At 42.1% G+C, this 17,520-nt stretch overlaps 1 protein-coding gene across 1 annotated transcript in view; it reads left to right on the top strand.

Moving 5' to 3' along the window:
- LHFPL6 (LHFPL tetraspan subfamily member 6) overlaps positions 1–5,686 on the top strand; it is a 144,921-nt gene extending 139,235 nt beyond the window's left edge. The window contains exon 4 of the mRNA XM_055703218.1: positions 4,573–5,686. Within this exon, the coding sequence (XP_055559193.1) occupies positions 4,573–4,691 (119 nt within the window). The 3' untranslated portion in view covers positions 4,692–5,686. The remainder of the gene's footprint in view (positions 1–4,572) is intronic.
- Positions 5,687–17,520: the final 11,834 nt, after the last annotated feature.

The following is a 17,520-nucleotide window of genomic DNA, read 5'->3' as shown; positions in this document are numbered from 1 at the left end:
TGGTAAAATTCTGTTTTGGCAACTGGATTCTGGCACAGCTCCACAGTAGATCAAATATTCACAGATTTTCTGTTGCCAGTTTTCACGCACTCCCAAATTTGTCTTAATCTTTATTTGCCTGTTATATTGAAGAGGAGAGGGAAACCTAGGGGACACATATCATGGCCTTGAAGATCACATTAGAAATCAAGAAAAGGCATGGGACTATTTTTTAATAAGCCCATCGATCACTTCAGAACTACCTTTCCACATTCTTTGATTTCTTTCAATTTAGCAAATATTGTCTTATGTTCTATGGAACTTTCCTCTGCTGAATCTTCTTTTGATAGTCTCCTCACTCAACTTGTGTTTGCCCTTCATCCTCGGCGACCGCAATTTCTTTCACTCCTTTTACAAAAGAGAGGAGTGTAGTATTTCCATCTTTCCTTCTTGTATTTGATTGGAAAATGGCCGTACATCCCTATAGCTGCAAAGTCTGTTATTCTATGATTTCCGTGTTCATCCTGACACTCTCTTGCTGCCAATCCCAGTAAAACAAATGTGAAAACAGAGTTCTTAATGGCTGGCTACAAATTTACCTGAGCCAACTTGGATGGTCTCGCTTCACTGAGCAACCAAGAAAGCCGATTATTTATACTTTACTTTACAAAAAAAAAAAAAAAAAAAAAAAAGGATCCAGAACCAACAAAATGCTGAACCCACAGCTTCTCCCTCCATACTGACCTGTCAGATAAAGACTGATTTGTTAAAAGCAACACCACTTTTGTATAGAAAAGGAAGCTGCTGTGATACATATCATATCTATCAGCTAGAAGAGTGTCAGCTGCTGGAGAATTTACTTTGGCATGAAACCAGATCCGGCCCATCTTATGAGCAAGAATATGTACACGTTCTTGCACACATCTCCACACCCTCAATGGACTGGCACATTTCTACCTGTATATATGTATTCCTATGCATCCTTAAGGAAAACAGCAGCTTTTGTGTCTGTGTGTGTGTGTGAAAATTGATGTTTCAATAATTGTTTAAATTCTATCAATTAATTAGGTGGTCTTGCTCTTTTAGAGTTTTGACGTTAAAAAATGGGAAACTGCAATGCAGCATTTCTAATCTTTAATATGATGGGCTCCATGAAGGCAAACTGCTCCACTCAATGGTTGAATTTAAGCCCCAGTTCTGCAAAGCTCTTAACCATTTGCTTACCTCTGAATATATGACTAGTCCCACTGATGTCAGTGCAATAGCATTTCAACATGAAGAAGGGTCCTTCTATGGTATCCATTGTTATAATATAAAAAATTAAAGCTAGAAAGCAAAATCTATCTTCTCTAAGGCATAACATTTCTACAGGTGTATTTCTTTTCATTTGATGTTACATTTAATTATTCATCAACCCTGCTTTTTGTAAAGCTTCCTGTTCCATTTAAAATAAATAAATAAAATTTAAAATTTTAAAGTGAAGCAGAAGTCATTTTACAATTTAAACTGGAACTACATTACTTCATTATTGACAGCCAACAATCTTTCTTTAGGATGCAGTGGATTAAAATAGGTCATAGATGTAGTAAAATGAGAACACTAGAGCAGAAACCTCAACTCCAAAGCATTTTTTCTCCTTGTGCAATACAGGATTATAAATAGGGTAGCATTGTTTCATTTTGACACATGGCTATGCAGTGTAGGCAATCATCCATTGCAGAAGGTACCTTTGAGATGGATTACCTCTGCTCTTATAGCTATACTTAGATATGGACCTAGGACTTACCTGTGCTTATAATGGATAGTATAGGTAAGTCCTATACTCTCAGACACCTTCCCCACTGCAGGCTCTTCTTCAGCACAATAGCTTGAAACGCTGTTCTGCTCAGCATCATCTGAGTACAGATCAAGCTATTTTATCTGAGGCCTCCCATTGCTCCTGACACAGGCTGGAAATAATGGCCGGGTTTATTGCTGTGTTATTATTGCTCTAAGGTCAGGCTCCCAGCTCTTTCATCCGTTCTTCTGCACTCCCCCTTTCTTTCATTTGTTCATCTTGACCCAACTCACACTTGTGAACTGCATTGCATTTTTTAGATGAAGAGGCAGCCTGCCATGCCTCAGAGCATTAAGTAGGGCAGTGGTCCTTAGGGTAAATGGAGCATGGCATGGAGAAATAAATGTTATTCTCTTCAGTCGAGACTGAATATGGATGTTGTATCTGTTGAGCACATCTCTGACACTGATTTAATAGTTCTTTCTTCTTAATATGCATCACGTATACTCTTCCCCTCTCCCACTGCCAAAGGACAAAATTTGAAATCACACCATGCAAAAGTTCAAATTTACTTCATTCTATCCCACTTAGGTCACAGCTTTGGGCAGTGCTCCCAGGTGAATCTTTAAACTCTTTTTAAAGTAACATTTTGACATTTATTTTCTCTACCTGGAAGCATCACAATGAGAAAGATTTACTTTTTCAAGCTGCAACTACAATTGTCTAGTAGTTTTAGGAATATTTAGCAATTTAAAAAGACCTATCAGATGAAGTCCATCTTATCATAAGAAATACTTTAGCACACACCACCCTGGTATAAATATGATCATTTCCAGAACAATCCAATAGATTTAGACATCTGGTGAATGCTTAATCTGATTTTTAAATTCCCAGCAGAAACTATAAGTAGTGTGTATACGCAGACAAAGCAATAGGAGGTCCAGAGACAGGTCTCTGCAGGGACTGCTGTGCAATTGGGCAAGGATTGGCATCAATGATGTTGCCAGGCACTTGGCAGGTCTCCATGGTTTCTGATGGTGTTCTCTTTAGGAAGTCAGACTCTTTGTGTGGTCTTCTGTAAGGAAGCCAAGAATGGTGTTGATCTACAGAGCATAACCAAATTACAAAACCAAGTGAATCTCTCTTTCTGCTCCAGCACATTAAGGAGAGAAGCTAATGAGCTCAAGCCAAGGGAACAGCTCCTCAAGTTCTCTGGTCACATAAAAAATTTTGCGGGTTATGAAGGAAAAAAGAAAAAAGTACTATGCTTCCTGCTGTGGTGTCAGCCTGTGATCTTCAGAGTAGCCAGGAGCAGGAGTGTTGCCTCCCACTAATGTCTCCTCACAAAGCTGGCCTCACAATATCCTGTGGACAATTGATGCATGTGCTGTTTGCCTTGAGGCATGCTAATGTTTTGGACACATTGAGATGTACAGACATCTTTTGTGTCTTGTGCTTAAACCAGGATTAGCTGAGTTGATAATTGCCTGAACCCAAAGCCTGGCCTTCAAGGATGCCATTGGGACAGAGTATGGACATGCCACCTGTTTCAGCTCTGTCTTTACCTTCTGTTCTCTGGAGGGAAGAATGGTTTCTCCTGCTTTTTCCAGAGAGTGGGAAGGAAGTGTTGTATTGCTGCTTGTGCCTTACCGAGAGCACTCACTGCTCAAAGCAGGGTGGTATCACCCAAGATGGCAACACAGGGAGAACCTCAATTGTAATGAGCTCCAAGCACTCAAGATCAAAATGAACAAGATGATGCAGCCCAAGTGAAAATTACTCTTCAGAAAGGCTGCAATCCTGAGGAGTAACAGCAGCCATCTCCTTTTGGAGATCTCTGTGAGGAGGCTTCCTCCTTGCTGCAGCTGCTGTATTCCTGACCTCCTCTACCGTAGGCACAGTGGTGCCTGGAAGGGGAGCAACCACTTCATGGTCCACCATGGCATTCCCCAGCACCATTTGCTAGTGATGAGTTTGGCTGTATAAAGATACTGAGGCCATTAAATGTATTCAAGTCCATATTGTGGCACTGTTAAACACATTGGACAAAAGATCAGTGAAGTTTTCAGCAATGAGCTGTGACCTTGGGTGGGGAGAGGGAAATTTCTGTATTTCTGGACTCCATCCCCACAGCAGCCCCCAGGCAAGAGGTCCCCAGACACCATGCTGCTTTGTGGATGGTCAGGATCAATGCCTGTAGAAGGGCAATGTGAACAGGTTCCCCACAGTCACATCCTGGGTTAGTGTCGCCCAGAAGCTTGCTGGGTTTTGAGCCCTGTCCCTGTGAACTTGGAGCTGGACCCACTCCGCTCTTTCTGTAGGGAGTGAGTTACCTGCAAATTCTCAAAATGTCAGTCAAAAATAATCAAAAGATCCTCAAATGCTGCCTGGGGGAGGAGAAGAAAGAGGAGGGTGGGAAAAAATCCTCTTCCAGCTGTAGGTGCTGTGGGGAGCGGTGCGGCAGGCAGTCCCTGGCCAGGCGGATTGAGGGACGCCCGTCCCACCTTGGCGTGCTCAGGGAGCTGGCAGCCTCAGCTTCGGCCCTCACGTGGCGTCCCCTCTGCGTGGAAAACAGCAACTGGCCAAGCAAATGAGCTCAGAGGGCTGTCTGCTGCAATCCAGCACTTTAGAGGGGAGCCATTTAAAAGCCTGGCTCTTCTAATTGCTTGAATTACACCCCGTGTTCCCTGTCTGAGGTGGATGTGCAAGTGGGCAGAAACCTCGCAAGGTGCTTTTTCCTGGATGGGCAGAAAGGATGGTGGCAGTGCTTCCTCCCCCAGCTAACACTGTGCCTTGTCGCTCTATTTCCCTTGCAGGGACCTGCCACATCGGCTGGGCCTACTACTGCACAGGCGGGGGCGCGGCGGCCGCCATGCTGGTGTGCACCTGGCTGGCCTGCTTCTCGGGCAAGAAGCAGAAGCAGTACCCCTACTGAGCCGGGCCCGGGACACGGGCGCTGCCACACACCACGGGCTCCCCGACGTCTTCTGGATAAGGACGATGAACGACAAATTTTTAAGTGCTTTCTCTCTGGAGTGGGCGTGAGGTGGGATGGCTGGTGGACCGAAGGTGGGCAGGGAGGTGAACAGCAGTGCAAAGCCACCCAAAGGGACAGGTTTTCTCACCTGAGCCTGCTCCACAAAACTTTAAGCAAGGAAAACTACTCTTTGGCAAATGGTGAAATTCTGCGTGTGCCAGTTAATGGAGAGGTTGGTGAGGGGCCGGCGGTGCCCAGAGGCTGGGGCAGCGCGCGGCAGCCCCTCAGCGCGGCGCTCCCGAAAGCACACACGCATGCACAGATGTTGACCATGGCACAAAATGAGTAAAGAGGAAACTTTTTTTGGTGCGATTCTTTCTGCTTTTCCTTTTTTTTTTTTTCCCTTTGGTTTTTGGTTTTGGTTTTTTTTTTTACTTCTCTCTGGTGGTTTAAAATTCAGTGTTGCAACACTTTTTAATCTATACATTAAACTTAATAAAAGGACCAATAAGCCACTTTATCAGTATTTTGTATATTCTCTACACATTTTTCTTCCTCAGACATTTAGCCACTGCTTATTCAGCCCTATATAACTTTTATTAAGCCTCTGTGTTTTCAGCATTATTACGAAGATGCAACATAATTACATGGCATATGTAGCCTTTCCCTATAGTACTTTTATGAAGTGCAGTAAATGGACGTTTTTCTGTCCATTGGAAATTCCACTCACGGTACTGTAGAGCTCTGTTGGTTATGTACAACTAACAGGAAACTTCTTCCAGACATAGATTTCTGTTTCTGTTATGTTTAGCTCATTGATGTCGTATTGTGCTGTACCATGTTTATTATTTCAATATTCATTTTTGTAAAAAAAATATATATAATATGTGCTATTTTATGTTTGTATTTGAAAAATCTCTGTAAATAAATTTTTCCTTAATCAATACTTGCAATGCATGGTCATGTCAATAGATGAGAAAGTTCCTTCCCAGATCCCCATTGGAAAAATCCTCAGAAATAATCATGACTTTTATAACCATGCTGTATCCTCTTTCCCTGTAAAATACATACATTTAGGGTTCAGTTACATTGCTGGAGGCTAAACATCTATTGCCACTGGAGGCATTCTTGCATATCCCACATTTTTACCTGATGCAGTCGGGTGTCCCTGCAGGACTTCAGTGAGACCTTCCCCATTTTGCCCTGGCCGCTGCAGGATCAGCATTTCACACAGTACTGCAAATCCCTGTTTAGGCAACTGAAACAAGCCCTTACTTTCTTTTCTTAATATCATTGACACTGACCAAATACCTACCAGGCAGTATTCCCTGTGCAAAACACTGGCAGTGTACATACAAAACTCAAAACCAATCTTATTTTCTTTAAGAAAAACAATGTGAACTTAAATCATGGGAACTTGTAAGGGGTTTTCAATCATGCCCTTAACATATGTTACTCCCTTTAAAATTTGTTTCTCTGCTCTTGTTTTCCCAATATGATATTTCTGTGGTGTATTTCTACATTACTGTCTATGTTCTAGTTGCGGTTCATGCTGGTTAGTAACACTTGCAGCTGTTGCAACTCTGAGATCATGCAGTTGCTTTGTACATTATGCTGGGCAGCTTTTTGGAGGTAGGTGGAAATAGCAATGTCAGCTTAGAGTGATCAATCCTGATATTACTGAACTGAATTCTATCGAGTTTCATTATAGCTTAAGCACTATTTATTTGCTTTATGGTGCTGTACAGTGAAAACAAAATTGTACCTTACCGCTCCTAAATTAGCCCATAAAAGCCCTATCACATGTGACTGCTGCTTCTGCCTGAGAAGCACGCCAACCATGCTGCGGGGGCTTGCCTCCCGGCATGCTCTCCCAGTGGCACCAGCAGCAGCAGGACATGAAGCTCCTCCCTCCTGCTTGTCCCTTCTCGTGAGTGCTCAGGACCATACCCAGACCTGCTGTGGGAGGTCAGTGGTGTTCCATATACATACTGTTCACAGTAAGTACAGATATGCCTGTTAGGGTTGTGTATTGTTGCTTTATTAAAACCCAAGGAGATATAAACACAACTTTGGCTGTGGTTCTCCTGGCTCCAGAAAGACCTTTGGCAGGTATCTCACTAGAGAAATGCTGGTTTTGTACAGTGTGCTACTGTAGAAGCATGCCTTTCCTTCCACTGAAACTGCGGTTTGCTATATAAAGTTTCAGTGATGACTTGGCTATAAAAATATAAGTGTTATTATTCTAAATTTGACCCTCTGCTGTTTATATTCTGGACCATGCATCACGGAGAACATTTTGACTTCTTTTAGATCTTCCTCTGCTCAGGTTCAGGCTTGATTTATCGTGATCTGGAACTATGCAATTACTTCATGAAGAAAATTAGGTTTTTGTTACAATGCAATACAATAGACTGACTTTCTCTGATTTTCTATACAATCTCCTTTTTTTAATTTGGGCTTGAATAAAATGCCAATTTTAATAAGGCAATGATATATGCTGCACCTGCTTTGTAGCTGTTTATCATATAGCCTTCAGCTGCTGTGATATGAATAAACTGATCACAGCTTAATTAGGTTTGTCCATATTTGTGCATTTTGGTTCTGATATCCATTTTTCACTAGAATATAAATACCATTTATTATCATGGTTATCAAGCTTCACAGCTACAAACTAATAACTTCGAACTGGACAAAAGATTGCTTTCAATTTCAGAGTATGAAGTGTCAATGAAATATTTACAATATTTACCATGTTTAATTTTCCATTTATTTATTCTTGAAGATGAGGAGCTTGGCCTTGCCTTTGTCAAAACAAAAGACATAAGCTTGCACAGGCTCCTGTGTCACTGAATTCTGTCCTTGCCATTGCTGGCAATCTTTATCCCATAATCCTGTTCATAGATTTATCAAGCTGTATTTTAAAACTATTGAAGCATTTTCCCCCCAACAACTATATTGGGAAATATATTCCCAAATCTCACTCGTTGGGTGATTAGACACTTCCTAAGTTCCAGACAGCCCTGCATTCTGGAGCTCACTGTCAACACAGATATCAGAGGTCACAGTCCACTTCCAACCAATACTCTGGGAGCAGCAAGTTTCATCTGTCACTCCTAAGTAATACAGGAGCTGTATAGAAATAAATTGTTTTGTGTCAGAAGTTACCTTAGGAGCACAGCATAATTCACATGGGAAGTGACCTCTGGAGCACTGTAGTTCAGCCTCCTGCCCAAGGCAGTGTCAGTCATGAGGCCACAACAGGTTGCTCAGGGTTTTTTTCTCCTCTGTTCTTGGAAACCTCCAAAGGTGGAGATACACAATGTCTCTGGCCAGCCAGTCCCACTGTCTGACTGTCCTCATGGGGAACCAGTTTTCCTTATAATTGATCTCTTCTTTCAACTTATGACCACTGTTGCTCACCCTCCCACTAAGAAGCACTGAGAACAGCTCATCTCCACCTTCAGTCGCCTCCCCATAGGTACTGGGTGGCTGCTATTGGGTTATCATTCCCCCTCCCCAAGCCATCTTTTCACCAGACTGAATAACCCAGACTCTTGGCCTCCCTGCACAGGACAAGCACTCCAGTCCTCAGGTCCCCAGGTCCACTCCACAGAGCTGTTCCCCAGCTAGGCAGCCCCTGGCCTACATTGCTGCAGGGGTTTCTTCCTTCACAGGTGCAGGACTTGGCATTTGTCCTTGTACTTCATACGGTTCCTGTTGTCCCATTCCTCCAGCCTGTCTCAGTCCTTCTGAATGGCAGCCCTACCCCTCAGTATATTGACTGGTCCCCTCAACTTGTGTCAACTGCAGACTTGATGAGAGCACACTCCTCCAGCTCTTCCAGGTCACTGATAAAGCTGTTGAACAGGACAGGTTCCAGGATAGACCTGTGATACACCACTCACTACAGGCATCCAGGTAGGGTCTGACCAGGAGCCATGACCCTCTGATCCTTGTGATCCAACCAGGCTTTTACTCATCTGATTGCCTACCCATCCAGACAACAACATCCCATCCCGAGCACAAAAAAAAATATCTCTGGGAGCCTGTGTCAAAAGCCTTGCTAAAATCCCTGGAAATGACAATCACTGCTCTTCCCTCAATCACAAATCCTGTCCTTTCACCATGGAAGGCCACTGGGTAGGTCAGGCACTGTTTGTTCTTGATAAATGCATGCTGACTGCTCCCAGTCATTGAAATGACGTCGTATGGGGCTACCAGTGGAAATAAGGTGTTGGGATCCTGTTGCCTTTGTGTGCTTAACTTTAGCTTTGCATGGCCAGTCATCAACAGATCTAGAAATATGAAGGGTAGGAAAAAATCGAGCTCTGGAAGTTGTAAATTTACTTCACATGTAAGTTTGAGTGAGGCAAGTGGAGGTGGCAGAATTTGATGCAATGCTTTATTTACCTAAGTTTGGTCATTGGGAATGACTTCAGGAGAACACATGTTGAGTAGGAAATTCTCCCACCCAAATCCCAAAGATCTTGGGACTTTCTTTGCCTGTGCAGCATAGCATGCAGTGCCAAGACTCTTGTCCTGAGCACTAATACAGTATTTCCTGAGACGGAAAATGCAAATTCTGTCATTCAAGCATTAAGCCAGGGAGAAGCTTTTCTGTATAAGTATGAAGCATGTGAAGACCCTGTCTGGAGGGCTTTACACTTTTTCTGTAATAAAAAGCCATTACTTTCAGGACTTACATATTAACAAATGACTCAGATTTTCACTATATGCTGTAGATTTTGCTCCCTCCCCAAAATACAAATATATGTCTATGAAAAAAGAAAACAAACTTCAAAAATGTTTTCAAATGAGAGTTAGATAGCTCCCGAGGTTAACCCCTTTGTTTCCTTCTTCTTGATAGAAAATACAGAAATCAGTTGCAACTGCAATTTATCTGTCGTTCTAAGGTTTGAAATAAGTCTATGAAAAAAACTGAATGACAAGACAGATAATCTGTACATCAACATAAGCATTAATTCTACTCTACATGCTTCACCTTTCAGAGAGACAATGGTGAAATTAGATACATCTTTTTTTAGAAGTGACATTTAGTGTAATTCCTTAAGCAGACAGGATTTTAAATATATGCTTTCGAGTATTAACTGTTTTAATTATTATTATTATTTAAATAATGATGGATCAAAGAAAACGAGGAAAATTTTGAAGTAGCATCAAGTTCCATTCTCTTAGTGGCAGGAGAGATGGTTATTAGATTAAATATAAATGGGTGGCCTTTTTTCACGTTCCTCACCAAGAAACAAAGCATTCATTGAAATGTATATGGATATTTTAGCTGAGTAAAGATAGACTCTGACTCCTTTCATGGACAATTTTATGACCTTTTAGTCTTCTAGAAGTATCTGCTAAGAATGTCTGTATGTTAGGGATAGTCCATGTTATGCTGAGCGTATTAAATTAAGCCATCACAAGGAAAATGATAATCTGAAAGGAACATATGGCACAACTTCATTATACTTACCTACATCACCTGGGCCCAGTGCATTGTTGCCTGCTTTACTGGCTGCCTAAAGGCAGATGAACTACATGTTACTCTGCTTTAAGCATCCTCCATCACATATGGGTAACTTGTGGCCCTCAAATATCTCCTCAGATGGCCCTGTGGACTATACTGAGCATCACTGGAAATATGATCATCTCCAAACATGTCTCAACCATGATTATCACACCAGTATTTATAAAGCAGTTTATCTGTTTTAGATCATTTATAGATATCTCTGTTTATTATAGATCTGTTAGGTCCTGTCTGTGGCAAGACTTAGCAGCCCAAGGAGTGAGTCCATAACCACTGAGGTAACTTACTGGACACTTTTCTCATAGGACACACATGGATGCCACTGCCTGAGTTCCCAAGAGAACACATTAAAACCAAAGAGTGCTGCCATCCTGCTTGTCCCCCTCAGATGCAGTCCCACCTGGGACAGAGGAAAATGCTTGTATACAGCTCCTGTGGCAACCTTGGTGTGTGAGACCCCTGCACTATGCCTTAACTCCAGGACTGGAGAGCAAAGGCAACAGCAGCGGCCAAGATGCTCCATGTGCTTTTGAATACTGCATGCAGCCCTGCTCTGCATACATGGAAGTCTTCATCTTCTTTTCATTCTCCAGGAGCTATAGGTAACTTTGACTCTTCACACCAGCCAGCAGAATGAATATTTAAGCACACTTAATAAACAAAGATTGCTGGACTTTGTAGGCAGAGTCACGCTGCAAAGCACTTTTGCTCCAGCTTGTCTCCAAAGGACTGAGTGTTTCATCAAATAATGGATGGCAGCTTCCTACACAAGACTACTGAGTGGGTGGTTTTCTACAAATTCCTCTGCCCCTTAGCCCAATAATTTTGTCTTGTTCCCTAAACCTCTGCCAGATGTGATGGCTTTTCAGAAACTTGGGCTATTGAAAGCTGGTAGCTGCTAAAGGGAAAGAAAGCAGTTTGTGTGAATACTTTGTTTTCTATTAAGGATTCCAGTCATTTCAATGGACTTGGACCAAACTCCATCACCGTGATCCAAAAGCTATAGGAGCCAATGGCAAATAGTCCACTGGCTTAACTCAGGCACAGATCCAATGGGCAAAATGCTGCAACTATTCTATATCTGGCTTTCTATTATGTTCTAGTAAACTGTCCATCTTTTCTTCCTTTGGAAAAAATACACGCACATGCATACACACACATTTTATAAACAAAAAAATCCCTATAACTTTATTGGTTTTGTACTTACATAAATGTTCCTTGTCAACTGAGAATTTACTAAAACAAGATCCTACAAATGCAAAATCTATGTGGAATGTAATATTGGCAGTTAGTATTTGTTTAGGACTTACACCTTCAAAGGTCACAAACTTTTTAAAAAATAAAATTTTGTATTGATTTTGCAGACAAACAAACTGGTGGATTTGGATAATAAAGCACCTTTTTTATGAAGCAAGCCAGCTGTGCCTCCTTATCTTGCCTGTTCCAGAGGAAGAAAATGAAAAGTGGATTAATTAACATAATGAACATTTCAAAGGATATAAAGTAAAATCTGTTATATGATGTAAGGCTGCAGTTCTTAGCTGATATTACCAGACTGGGTGGGTCTGAAGGGACTCTTTCTGCTGCCAAATGGAAACGACAAAGAACAGAAAGTATAAACATAGCCATATACTAGGGGGTTTACTGAGGACCTGACTACAGGGTGGTGGTAGATGCTCCACACCTATAACTCACTGTGGCCCGCTACCTCTGCTAGATTATATATTAGGAAGAAATTCTTCACTGTGAGGGTGGTGAGGCACTGGCATGGGTTGCCCAGAGAAATTGTGGATTTCTGGATGGGGCTTTGAGCAACCTGGTCTAGTGGTAGGTGACCCTGCCCACGGCAGGGGGATTGTAACTAGGTGATCTTTAAGATCCTTTCCAACCCAAACCATTTTAGGAGTCTATGAACTCTCCATATGAAGCATTTGGGTTAATCCCCTCCATATTATACCTCTGAAAGTATCAGTAAGAATTTTGTTTGTACAGCACTGAGGACAAATATTTCCCAGTCCATTAGTAGGGCCCCTGCATCCTATCCTAAAGTAACTTCACTTCACAGCAAGAGTAAAGGTTAGTAAAGGACTTTCTTTTACTGAATGGTAGCATCTTTTGGTAGGGAAATAGAGTAAATGTCAGTTAAAACACATTCTAGAATTAGGACAATACATTTGAAATGATTAAATACTTCTTGCCTGGAGCTTAGTGGCCATATTAAGAATTGCAGTGTGAGATAGTTGTTTTGAAGTAGCTGTCAACGCAGTATGTTTTCTACATTTCTAGGATTAATATCTAATTATTGTGCACACAGGGAGTAAAAAGACTGAGTGCATTACTATATCTACCTCTCTCTCTGCCTAAAGTTAGAACTCCTTTTCACAGAAACTGTCTCTCCCTGCTCCCGCATGTTGACTTCAGCAAGTCTGTGTGCATTGTAGCCACCCCAAGAGCCTGCCTCTTCTCAAAGTCCTGTTGTAAGTGGGATATCTGCTACTGTTCTCCAAATTGCACTATCCAGCCCTTTGCTACAACTTGCAGCTGCAGAGTATTGCTGTCACTTCTGGAAGATTTCAAGCTGTTTCTCACTAACTGATCAGAGTACGTTGTTTCAGCATAATCCATTACTGGAAGATGTCAAGGTACATTGCAGAAAATTAAGTGTTCATTTCCAAAGTTGTTGTTACATCCCACTCTCTTGCAGATCATTCAACAACATTAATGTAGGAGTAGTCATAATTAATACTTCTTTTTTTTTCCTGGTCCTGGGGGCAACAGTACCAGCCATGACCAAATGTGTAGTGACATTTCAAAGAGGAAGCGCATTAAATGTTTAGATCTCCAATTAAATATTAAGCAATCTCCATTTGTTGTCAATGTGTAGAAGTAGTATTCACCTCTCTCTGAAGAGTGACTCTGGTTTCACCATTTATTGGTGAGCAGTTTGGCAGCTCCTCAGTCTATAGGTTGTTATACCTCCACATACTGTCATCAAGGAATGTGAATTATAGGGAAGCTTTCTGGGCCAGTCTGTCTCTCAAGGGGAATCTGAAAGAGATTTTAGCTAATGGTGTCAGATCACTGAAGCATACCTTTTCAGGAGCTGATTTTGTGTGACCTGTGGGCCGCAGTGTAGCTACACTAAACTTGCAACTACCAAACCATCAGAGAGATCTAAAAGATGACTAGATAGAAACTGCTGAAAAATGTTAGGGGTCTGCAAATAAGATAAGCTGAAAATTCATTTTAAAGTAATATTGATAATATACTTTCATGAAGATAATTGGTATTGAAATTCCCAACACTGCATAACCAGAAGATGGTTGCTGCTCAGTTGTTCAGTAACTTCTGATCCAAGCGATGGAGCTAGTTTTGTCTCCAGCTTTCCAATGTTAGCAAGATAGAGGTCTAATTAAATGTGTATTATGCCTCACACTTCTCCCTTCTTCCCTCCTCCCCTAATTCTACTCCTGCAAGCCATTGATGTTCCTGGTGGGAGCCACTGTATTCACTAGTATAAATACTCTTACCCCATACATGGACATTTCAGGACTGAATTTTTGAAATAGGCAAATGCTTTTCACAAAAGACTCAGCAGTCTAGTTCATATGCAGTTTCCTTTGGCAGCCACGGTAAAACCCCCATGAATGCAGCGCTCAGTGCAGGGTACTTCACTGGCCTTCATAATTAGGAAACATTACTGCCTAAGCCTCGTTCAGACAGATGATTTCAACAGTCAAGAAGTAAATGTACTTAGCAGCAAAGCATGCTGTTCCTTTTTCATTGCCGCTAAGACAGCAGGACCATTCAGAGCTGCCTCAACACAATTATAAAATGTTCTGAGCTGCTTGGAGCCATTTCAGTCAATCTGAACATTTATTTCCTTTCATAGCAATGCAGAGTGAAGGCGCTGACAGTCCTTAAACGCATCGCTCAAGATACACAGCAATTCATAACACACTTCTGGGGCAGGTGGATTTAAGGTGCCCAGTGTTTTAGTTAGCACAGATATTGCTCCCTCATGCTGACCTTGTGATGATGCTTTAGCCAGCTGTGACACTGGATGGGGAGAGATCTCAGGAACAGTGGTAAAATACAGATCTTTTTCTCCTTTACATCATGGGCTTGAAGAGAGGCCAAGTACCTGGCACCTGCTGACTGTAGGCCATCGAACCATGGCACGTATGAGACAAGCAAATAAAAAGAGGTGATTGAGAACTTTTCTGCACATCTCGGACAGCATTTCTGACAGTGCCAGCAGCTAAGCCGCTAAGGCAACAGACTTGGACCCTGATTGCCACCCCAACTGCCCTGTGTACCAGTTGATCTTCACAATACAGCAAAAAGAGGTCATCCTTCAAGTAAGGAGGTAACACTTTCCAAATTAGCACTATTTTTTTCCAGTCTACTTACCTCTAGCTTTGCACCTGTTTACCCCTCACCAACCTTACTAATTCAATTGCCTGAATCCACAGCAGTATCTACAGGCACCTATGTTTTCTTAATGGGTTAAAAAAGGAAAAAGAAACTCATATGTGTTGCTCAGTATATTCCATAAAGTTAGACTTACTTGCATTAAAAAAGTTCCCCAAAAATATCAAGTGAGGCTGACAAATGTCCTGAATATCCTTTTAATGCCTAAGTGGCATGCATTGTGGAAACTATTTACTGTCTCCTGAGTAATGGAGTCTGTGATAAGCAATTTGTTTTGTAGAAAAAATATGTCATCTCAGGTAGCTGAAGGATATTGTAATGACTTTCCCACATTGTCAATGTTCCATTGTATCTCTTCACTTCTTAGTACACTGCTGTATCAAAAAATAGTACAAGGGAAACAAAAAATTGCCACAAACATGTTAAACATGTTACTGTTGACTTTACCAATATTAAAACCAGAATCCAGTAGAAATCTACAATTTTTGTACAGAATGAGAGAGCTGGATTTAGGATGATGGGCCCCATTGCATCATTATTTCTTAGGTCTGAGGATGTTTCTTTCCTGGGACCTGACAGAACTTGAGGTTTCTTAAGGAGGCTTTGCATTACAGGCACAGCATGGGCTCCATCTTGTGAGCCATGCCTAATGAGAAAAAGTCAAGGAATTCTCAACTGTCATCTGATCTCAGTTCAACACTAAACCTCCAAAAATCTCCATAACACTGAGAGAGTCCATAGCTTTATTTGATTTGTGGATCAACTGCCTGTGGAGAAGGGGCATCTAAAAATAGCTGAACATGATGAAGGCACACGCTGGTGAGCTTTAGCATTGGAGGAGCAACCTGAGGGAGGCAAGAAGAAAATTGGACTGCCTTCCGCAGTGTTACTGCTGGTGACAAAGTACCCACTTATTCGTAGCATCCTACAGTTCAGCACAATGACAACATTTTTGTTCTCAATATGAAAGGGCTGAACTTAAAGGGAAGCAGCCAGATTTCTCATAAGGATATATCTTATACACTCAGCTATGCTAAATTAAAGGCAGTAAATGAACAATGCTGAGAAATATCTGAACAGAGACTCACGGCCTTGGGCATGTGCTCTCTGAGAAGTGATAACTAGCCTGGACAAAGCACCATTCAGATACGTATTTCTTGTTTGGCATTGCGAGAAGACCAGAGCATGCAAACTGAAAGTGAGCACAGGCTGCTACAACTCACAGTGGTATCAGGATCTACACACCGCCACAACAGCCATGGCAGTGTGCACAAATGTGAGATCTTGCATGCTGGAGCTAGAAAGGCAGGCTGATTTAGGGGTGGCTTTGTACCCAGGGTAGCCAGGCATGCCCAGCGGGTGCTGTCCCCTACCTGGTAAGGACAACGCCAGCCTCTCTTGCCATGAGGAAAGCTTCACTACAGCATGTGTCACCAGAGCGACTCAGCTTGTTTCCTGCTCCCTTCCAGGGCAAGGGACTTTGGTAGATTTGGTACAGACGGGTGCTGGGAAGTTCTGTCCAGCCCGTGGCTCTCCTGTCTCACTTAGCCTAGGCAGTTCATGCTGAAAGCAGATCTTCTAGGGCTCTAGAAATGTCCTATGCCATTGAGCAGAGAACAGAGGACGTGCAGCAAGGCAACCTACTTCACAAGCACTGCTGAGCAGCTCTTAGCATCACCACACTACGGGACCATGCAAAAGCCACCCCGCAAGGGAGGCAAAGGAGCCTGCTGAATATATGTCTGTTTATGCATCTTCTAGAAAACCAGAAGTCATTAATGAAGCTTGAGCATCTTTCCAGGTGCTTATGTCAGCATATACAACATTTTTACATTGACAGTTCTCAATGGACTTTGCAAAGGTAACTGATGGCTCTTCCCATCTGAGCGACAGGGAAAATGAGGCAGACATTTATGTAGTCTTGCTGAGGACTGCTTGCGCAAGCCCAAGGCAAAAGCAGGCCTATGAGCTAGGTCTTTGTCTCAAACCATTGTCCTTGCCATGAAGCATCACTGCCTTCTGGTAGGGACTTCACCTACATTCTCCAGGTTTTTGAAGATGCCTTAATCAACAGCTTCCATAGTTTTCCTTCTATAACAATGTTCCTCTGAAGATTTCCTTCCAGGTGATGTCTGTCTTGACACCATTTCTCTGCCTGGATGTGGTTGCTATGACAGCTGCTCCCAGTTCAGCAAATCCTCATCCTGCCAATCCTCTGCAAACACAACTCTTGCATATCTTGTATTCTCTAGGAAATCAAAATATGCTTCTGTTTTTAGTCTTTTAATCTTCTCATGTCTGTGTCTCCTTTTGTTTGGAATCAGTGATGTTAAAACAGCCTTGTGCTGCCAATATTTTAACAACAGGTTTTCAGAAAAAATATCCTCACCTCAGTCTATGACAGATTTGGAGTGCTGTATTGCTTGGGCTGCTGAGAAGAGAGAGTGAGGAATCTACTTTTATGGCTTGCCTTTGAAATAAAGCTCTTTCACATAAAAATCAGGAAGTCAACACTACTTGGCAAATAAATGCATCTTAAGTGCTCTTAACTGGAAGTACTTACAGTAAACCTTCCTCCTAAAAAATCTGGGCGATTTTCTGATGCTGTGAACTGTGATGCTGGATGGACTGGGAGAGTGCATGTGTGTGCAGGAGTGGGCACTCAAAGGTGTTGGAAAAAGTCATTTTAGCAAATGTTACAGCCCACAGGGATATATATTCTTTCACTGTCCCCTGCCATTTTGAAGCAAACACACATTACACTCACATACGCATTATCTCTCTGTTAAAATTCTTGTCAGATCTGGTCCT

Source organism: Falco cherrug, chromosome 2 (genome assembly GCF_023634085.1).
Source record: "Falco cherrug isolate bFalChe1 chromosome 2, bFalChe1.pri, whole genome shotgun sequence".
Lineage (NCBI taxonomy): Eukaryota > Metazoa > Chordata > Aves > Falconiformes > Falconidae > Falco > Falco cherrug.
This window is presented reverse-complemented; position numbering and strand designations above follow the sequence as displayed.